This window comes from Antechinus flavipes, chromosome 1 (assembly GCF_016432865.1).
Source record: "Antechinus flavipes isolate AdamAnt ecotype Samford, QLD, Australia chromosome 1, AdamAnt_v2, whole genome shotgun sequence".
Classification (NCBI taxonomy): Eukaryota; Metazoa; Chordata; class Mammalia; order Dasyuromorphia; family Dasyuridae; genus Antechinus; species Antechinus flavipes.
Window position 1 is genome coordinate 78,897,551 of NC_067398.1, and position 7,694 is coordinate 78,905,244.

The 7,694-nt window shown below is 56.9% G+C and overlaps 1 protein-coding gene across 2 annotated transcripts; it reads right to left on the bottom strand.

Moving 5' to 3' along the window:
- Positions 1-220: 220 nt before the first annotated feature.
- On the bottom strand, positions 221-7,066 carry LOC127553705 (uncharacterized). 2 transcript variants are annotated; one of them, XM_051984625.1, is made up of 3 exons: positions 6,770-7,066; positions 3,554-4,202; positions 221-1,251 (listed from the first exon to the last, which is right to left on the bottom strand). In XM_051984625.1, exons 2-3 carry the CDS (start codon positions 3,930-3,932, stop codon positions 323-325), a joined length of 1,308 nt encoding a protein of 435 aa, XP_051840585.1. In that variant the 5' UTR covers positions 3,933-4,202; positions 6,770-7,066; the 3' UTR covers positions 221-322. The 2 variants fall into 2 exon arrangements, with proteins under 2 accessions (XP_051840585.1, XP_051840594.1); XM_051984634.1 differs by lacking the exon at positions 6,770-7,066 and adding an exon at positions 6,330-6,525.
- Between the last annotated feature and the right edge of the window lie 628 nt (positions 7,067-7,694).

Genomic DNA, 7,694 nt, shown 5'->3' on the forward strand with positions numbered 1-7,694 from the left:
CCCTATTTTCTGTGGGTGTCAGAGCAGACCATTCACAGTTAGGAGCCAGAGAGAGAAGCAGGGGCCAAGGAATCACACATCACTCCCTATGTGGGCAGATCACCAGCCCTCGGTTGGCACGCTGTGAGGGCCAACTGGACAGAGGCTCTCACCCCTCCCTTGTGCCCCCTCCATCACCACCATCACCACCTACCTGCATACACTGGGAGTCCTACAAGAATCATATTTTTGTTTTTTATTAATATTATTTTCTTTTAAACTTTTAAAAAAGTCTTTTGGTCCGTGGCCCCCACCCCAGTTCTGTTCTTCCCCCAGATGTGAGCTAGAGCCTTTTGTGTTTTGATGTGGAGCCCCTGGGTCTTCCTCGGCCTCGACGTGGCGGCCTTCCACTGTGGCCCAGAACTCCGGACTCCCCCCGGCCTGCGCTGGCAAGGGGAGGGCCTGAGAAGCCAGCCCCCAGGAAGGAGGCCCCAGAATGTGGGGAGGTCCCTGAGAGGGGGGTGGGACAGGCCGGCGGTGGGGAGAGGCTCTGGGCGATGTTGGCAGTGGCAGATGCTGCCATGGCTTGACTCCTGCGGGCGAAGGCCCTCTCCTGGCGCAAGTAGCGGAGTTCATCCCTTATGTCTGTGAGGACGCTGAGGAGGCGGGACTGCAGCTCCCGGTCTCGGGCCCTCTCCTCCCGCTGCTGGGCCCGCTCTTCCTGCCAAACCCCCAGCTCCTGGTGGTACAGCTGGTCCCACTGCTCTTCCAGGTCCAAGAGCCGGTGCAGGTTAGTCCGCCAGGCCTCCCGAGCGCTCCGGGAACAGCTCACACCCCCCCGGAGGGGCTCCCCACTCGGCGAGGCGGAGGAAGGAAGAGACTCCTCCCGGAACAGTGGGGAACGGGGGGCCGTATCCTCCAGTTTTTCCCAGTTCAGACGCCGAGGTCTGCCCCTGCCGCCGCCATCCCCTCTGTCTTCATCTTCCAGCAAAGGCGGGGGCAGCTGCGAGGGGCTGAGGACCTGGCTGAGGTCGCTGACCACAGCAGGGGCAGCCCAGCCCGGGGGGCCTTCCCCTGGCTCCTCGGGAAGGGAGCTGAGGGAGGCCCGCGAGCTGCAGTGCCGGAGCAACCACATGCCGTGTCTCTCCTCTTCCTCCTCCTCTCCTTCCTTGACGTGGTCAGGTGCCGCCTGTGTATCTTCATCCTCCTCATCATAGGAGACCATCACGCCATTTTGGAGGGCTGGAGACATGGGGGACTCAAGACCAGGCTCTGGGAGAATGGACAGAGAATACCCATCAGGGAAAGGAAGCCATTCTGCCGAGGTCTCCTCCCAGCCAGCCTCCCTCCATCCCAGCCCCTTCACACTCACAGGATGAGGCCCTTGGAGGAAGGAAAGGCCCACACAGGAGTGAAGAGAGCCAGCTGGGGCGGTCACCTGAGGCCCCCCAGCTTTAGCGCCAGCCCTCCCTGATTCTCTGCCCTGATCCGGCCGGCTCAGAACCCTCGATCCGGGACAGGGAACATGCCGTGCCCACTGTGCCTTAACCCAATCCGTGGGCTCAGAGCTGGAAGAGACTTTCATTTTACACACAGGGAAACTGAGTTTTGAGTGACTTGGCCAAGACTTTGCTATAGTCATGAAGAGCAAAGACAGAGAAGTCACAGGACATTGATCTAACCCTTCAAGTGACTTGCCCAGAGTCAAGCAAGATTAGAGCAGGAGAGCTAAGAAAAAACCAGACTTAAAAAGACACAAAAATTAAATTTCAAATAAAGAGAGCAGACTTCCCAGCTCCCAGGCTAAGCAGCTGAAGTTCTACCCGTTTCATTTGAGAGGCCGGCTTTGAACGGGTCAGCCTGCTCGCACCTGAAGACCCCAGATGCCAGATTGAGCTTTGGGCCCCTGGAAACTTGGGAAGATCACGGCGACCCCCGACCCCCTTCCTCAGCCTCCTCAGCAGTTGAGCAGCCTCCAGGGGAGGCCGTGATCTGGGAGGTGTTGCTAAAGGCCGTCATCGCGTGGCAGTCTCCCCTGCGGCTTTTCCAGCCATGAAAAGGCAGAGGTCTTTCCATCTCCAGCCAAAGCCCGGCCCCAGCTAAGCAGGGCCTGGAGGGCTACAGAGAACCTTTTGTGGAGAATGTAGCCCTACAGAGTGCTTAGAGCTCATGGTACAGCAGAAGCAACCAGGGCCCCGATCAGCAGCTGCTCCCAGAACTGGAACTCGGGACTTCGCAGTCCTAGGCTAGGATTCTTTTCTCTGCATAACCTTTGGCTTTCCCCCAAGCTGGGCACAAAGAATTGGCTCTGAAACACCAGCAGAGACGGCACTTGCCTTCTAGGAATCACAGGGTGTTAGAGCAGAGAGACCCAGAGATCTAAGTATATCGTTGTATGGACGTGGAAACTGAGACTTACCTAAGGTCACACTACCCAGTACTAAGTGGCAGGGTCAGGATTCGAACTCAGGCTTTTGACTCAAAGGGCAGAGCTCTGCCCCCAGAGAGGGCAGCCTTGCTGGCGCAGAGGCTGCGGTGGGAGAAGCCCCATTGGCAGGGCAGCCCTGACTGCTCCAAGACTTGGGAAGAAGCAGTTGATGGGACAGAGGTACCATAGGGGAGCAGGACTCAGAGGGGCTCGGGCCTGGCATCTATCCCACGGGGGCTCCCTGGGGAACATAGAGATCCAGCCTTCCAGCTGCCTTGGCCAGGCCCGGAGACACAGTGCAACATGAAGGGGAGAGTCAGGAACCCTGGCTTGAATCCCAGCCCTGACACCAGCTGAATGGCAACAGGCAGATCTGGGGACAGCTTCCTCCTTGGGGACAATTAAATCTGCGGCACCTTCACAGGGACTGTTGGGAAAGCAGTTCTACAAACCCTCAAGTGCTGCAGGGATGCAAGCTCGGACTCCTCTTCCGGCCCCTGGTTTGCACCTCCTAGTGGGGACTCCCTCGGACTAGTCCCAGCAAATCCCGAGGAGGACGACTCCTTCAGAAGCTCCTGCCCCAGTCTCCTCCCCTTGTGGGCCCGCTGCCCAGTGGAGGGGAGGAGGCCCTTCTATCTGGGCCTGGAGGCTTCTGGTGCAATGATTTCTCTGGCCCTTCCACACTTAGGAGGGGGCACAAGGGCAGGAGTCAGGGGGGCAGCAAGTCTGTCCTTACTGTGGGACTGGGGACAAGTCACCTGCCCTTCCTTTCTGGGTCTCAGCTGACTTATTTGTGAAGGGAGGGGGTCAGAAGGTCTCTTTCAGTTCCACTTTGAGTAGATCTCCCCTGTTCCTCCTCTGTAAGGAGTGTTGGGAGCAGGGGAAGGATCGGAGCTTCTGCCTCAATCCCTGAAACCTTCCTCCATGAAGGAGGTCATGGGATTTCATGCTGATCGGAAATCAGCTGATCCTTCCTCAGCACTTTACAGAGAGGGAACTAAGACCCCACAAGGCCAAACATCTTGCCCAGAGTGGCCGAGCTGGTGCTTTGTCTCCAAATCTAGCCTCGAACCCGGATGCTACCCCTCACTGGGTCCTTCTTGTCCCCTCCCAAGCCAAAGCCTCCCCAAATGCCCTGGGTCTCACCAGGGTCAAAGAAGGCCTCAGGTTCTGCCTCGGGGCTGGCCTGGGTGAAGGTGGAGGCCACCATCTTCTCCAAGGGCGTGAGGCGGGCCTTCTGGGGGCCACAGCTGCCGGGGGGGCCCTTCTTGGAGGTGAGCTTCCGCTTGACGTCCAGCCGTAGGTCCCGCCACTTGTGCTTCAGGTCTTCCACAGAGCGCTCGGTGTAACCCAGGAAGTTCACCCGGCTCTGGATCTGGCCCCACAGCTGGTTGCGGTGGGCAGAATGGGTGCGCAGGGCCTCGGCCCCATACAAGGCCCCAAAGTGTCGAACCACATTCCACACCAGCGTCTCCGTCTCGTCATTGGAGAAGTTGGCTTTTCGCTTCCGACCAGGAGTCGCCATGCCCGGTGACTGGGGGCTGGAGGAGAGGTTGCCCACCCTGTGCCCAGGTTGCACAGAGGGCCCAGTGGCCCTCCAGCAGCTGGTACCAGGGCACCCTTCAGGGGGGAGGCCAAATGGGGCCTCGGTAGCAAGGCCAGGGCAGGAGTCCCGTCCAAGGAAGAAGGAGCCCAGCTTTAGACATCAGCTGTTTCTTGTGTCAAAGGAGAGGGCGAGGAAGGCTGTACCTTCACATCTGCCCTCTGCCCCTTCTTTCCCATGATTCCAGTGCCCCTGGCAAATGAAGAAAAAAAGCACATTCGAGCCAAGTTCATTTCCTTGAAGGTAAATAAGGCCCCCAGGATCATATTCCTCCCAACCCCAGACCTATCATTTGCCTTGCTCTTGACCTGGGTTACCCAAACAAATAGATCTGGGACAGCTCTGCACCCTTTTTTGTTAGTTTTATTATATAACTTGTCAACAGCTCACTATAATAGAAAAAGAATTGGAGGAAGTCAAGACCTGGTTCTAACTTACTAGACTTGTGAATACAGTAGGTTATTTCCCCTGTCTTTGGACCTTAGTTTTCTTCTCTGTAAAACAAGGAAAATAATACTTTTACCACCTTCTTTACAGAACTATTAGGGTAAAGCACTATGAGAATGGAAGTTATGGGCACTTTCAAGAATATCTAAGCCTGTTGAAAGCAAAGGCCATGTCTTATACATCTTTGAATTTCCCACAATGGCTATTACAGGGCTGGGCAATTCACAATTCAATACAGCATCCACAAAGCACCATGATGCGGTCAGTCACATCCAACTCTCTAAGACCCCTTTTGGGATTTTCTCGGTGAAGAGATTGGAGTGGTTTGCCATTTCCTTCTCCATTTCATTTTACAGGTGAAAAACACTGAGGAAAACAGGGCTAAGTGACTTACTCAGGGTCACACAGCTAGGAAGTGTCTGAGTTTGGGTTTGAATTCACCAGGATGAGCCTTCCTGACTGGTCCAGAGCTCTATAAACTATGGCACCATTTTGTTGCCCTAAGGAAATATAATGCTGGTTGTGAAAAGTGAATTTTTCGGAGAATCTGACTCCATTTTGTTCTAGATTTACTGTCACTATAAAAATGTGTAAAATGTCTCTTTCCCAGTAATCTCCCTTTGCCCATTCACTTCAAGCTTCCAAAAGAAAAATCAGAGGGTTTTGAATAGTTCCAGGAACTTTCTTAGTAGGAGCTAAAGAAATACTAATTAAGTGATAAAGAAGATATGGACTGAGCATCTTCTGAGTATCTACTGGACTCTCTTAGTCCTATCTAATATGACATACAGTAGGAGTTAAGCAAATGCTAGTTAATTAAATGATAAAGAAGATACTGGCTTGGAGCCAGGGAGACCTGAGTTCAAATCCAATCTCAGATACTTCCTAGCTGTATGATCCTGGGCTGATCCTCCTGATCACTTAGCCCTGTTTGCCTCAGTTTCCTCATCTGTAAACAGAGCTGGAAAAGGAAATGGTAAACCCCTATGGTATTTCTGCGGAGAAAACTCTAAATGGGATCCCAAGAGTCAGACATGACTGAACAAAAACAGCAAAGAAAACAGTCTTCTTTGGTCTTTCACTAAGAAGGTAGCTTTTCTTATCTCAGAGCCCTTCTTAAGGCCAAAGCACTCAGAAAGCCTGCCTACATGACCCCACCCCAACTCGGTCCTGTAGCTCAGGAGGAGATCTGGGGAACTGTGAGACAGCCATCCATCACCTCCTGCTGGTGTGGCCCGCTGGAGTGTATAAATAAACTGCAACCCCGCCGCCCGTGAGGCGCGCTGCTTTATTCGTGTGGTGGCTAGCGAGGCTTGTAACAGTCCTTCAGGGCGAGGATTTCCTTGCGTTTTGTGGGGAGCGGGACGGAGAGGGAAAGGCTGGCGATTAAGTCTCTCCCCGTGTTACCTTTCCCTGCCCAGGTGGATTACTCTGTCTGGAACTGGGGGACAGCAGCTACCGGAGCCTTAGCCCCTGACACTCCCGAGCGGGCGTCGGGCAAGCGGCCTCCCCCTCGGAGCGTTAGGTTCCTTAGCAGTAAAAGCAAGGCTGGGACTTTATGACCTCTCGGGGGCCGTCCAGCAGCCCCGACGCTAGGGCCTCGGTCCCGCTGAGGGGGAGCGGCTCGGGCCAGCCGCGGGAAGGCAGGTGTTGGGAGAGCGGCTGGGGACCCGAGCAGGGAGTAATGGTGAGAGGTGGGCAGAAAGTGGCGCGCGGCGTTAGCCTGGCAGCCTTTGTCTATGGCAGACACCGGGCAGCTCCCCTCCCCCGAGGGCGCCGAGCGCGGGGCTCCCTTCCCGATCCCTAGAGTCCGTTCCGGATCAGTGGCGTAAAACCCACAAGCCGCCGGGGTGGGGTTGGGCTGGGTCTCACCTCGGTTAAGGTGCGGGACCCACTGCCCGGTCCGGGAGGCGGAGGCTCCCCTTCTGGGAACGTCGGGGAAGGGCTCGCCCCTCCCGGGAAAAGGGGCCCGCGAAAGCGAAGGGTCCCCGCTCCTCCCCCTCCGCCCCGCACAGCTGGATTTGGGTGGGGCGGCCCTGTGCCCCTCCCCCCAGCATGCACACGCGCGCGCACACACCACACACACACACACGTCTCCCCGTTTGCAGTCTGATCCCCCAACACACACACACACGCGCGCACACACACACACACAGTCTATTGCCTGCCTCGGACGGTGGGGCACCGCGGAGCCTGGAGTCACCCCGACACCGCCAACTTGGGGGTAGGGGAGCAGAGTCCAGGCCGCTCGGCCAATAGGAAGCGCCCGCCCCCTCCCTCCCCGCGAGGGGTCCTCAGGCCTCCCGACAAACCTGGCCCCGGCTCCAGGCGCTCGCTACTGCTCGGCGGTGTGGCCCGCTAAGCCTGCCCCTCCCCTGAGAGAGGAGGAGGGGCGGCCGGCCTGGCGGCCGACCCGGCCCGGGCACAGCTCGGAGGTAGGGCGGAGGTCGCCGCTCATCGGTCCGCGAGGGCACTGGGCATCCACGGCGGGGGCGGGAGCGCGGCCGGTCCTGGCTCCCGCCGCTTCGGGGGCTAATGGCTCCTGCCAGGGCAGGAACTTGCCTTCATTCCCTTCACCACCGTCGTCTGCCACAGAAGGATGGAGCCGTCTCCCGGCCGCCCTCTGCCGGCCCTCGGTCCTCAGTGCCTGCCCCGCCCCCCACCTCCAGCCCGGACCCCTGGGTCCCTGTCCCAGGGAGGCTGCGGTTTAGCGGCGGGGTGACCATGGGCAAGTCACTTTTACTCTTTAAACCTCAGTGTCGACACCTGTAAAATGGGTTCGCGGGGACGCAGCAGGCACAGGGAAAAGAACGACATCAGGGTCAGAGATCTTGGATTCAAATGTTACTTTGTAGCATCTTGGGCAAGTCACTTAGCCTCTCTGGGCCTCAGTTTCCTCATCTGCAAAATGGGCCTGGCCCTGGCGGCCATCCGATCCCACTCCCTTTTACAGAGGATTGTGGAGTCCTGTCTTTCCAGTGTTAGATTGTAACTAGCTTTGGGACTGGTCTTTGGTCTGAAGGAAAAACTTCCTAATGACAGAGCGGACCATATGTAGGCCCTGGGGTCTTGGGCAAGGTAAATTCACCGGAGGTTTTTACAGAGAGGCTGGAAGCAGAGGCTGGAAAAACATCTGTCAGGGACTGCTAAAAGGTATAAGGGGGACTAAAAGGGACCGCTGGCCCGGCATAGGTGGGACTTAACGCCTCCTAACGCCGAGGTTCTGCAGTTTTGTGA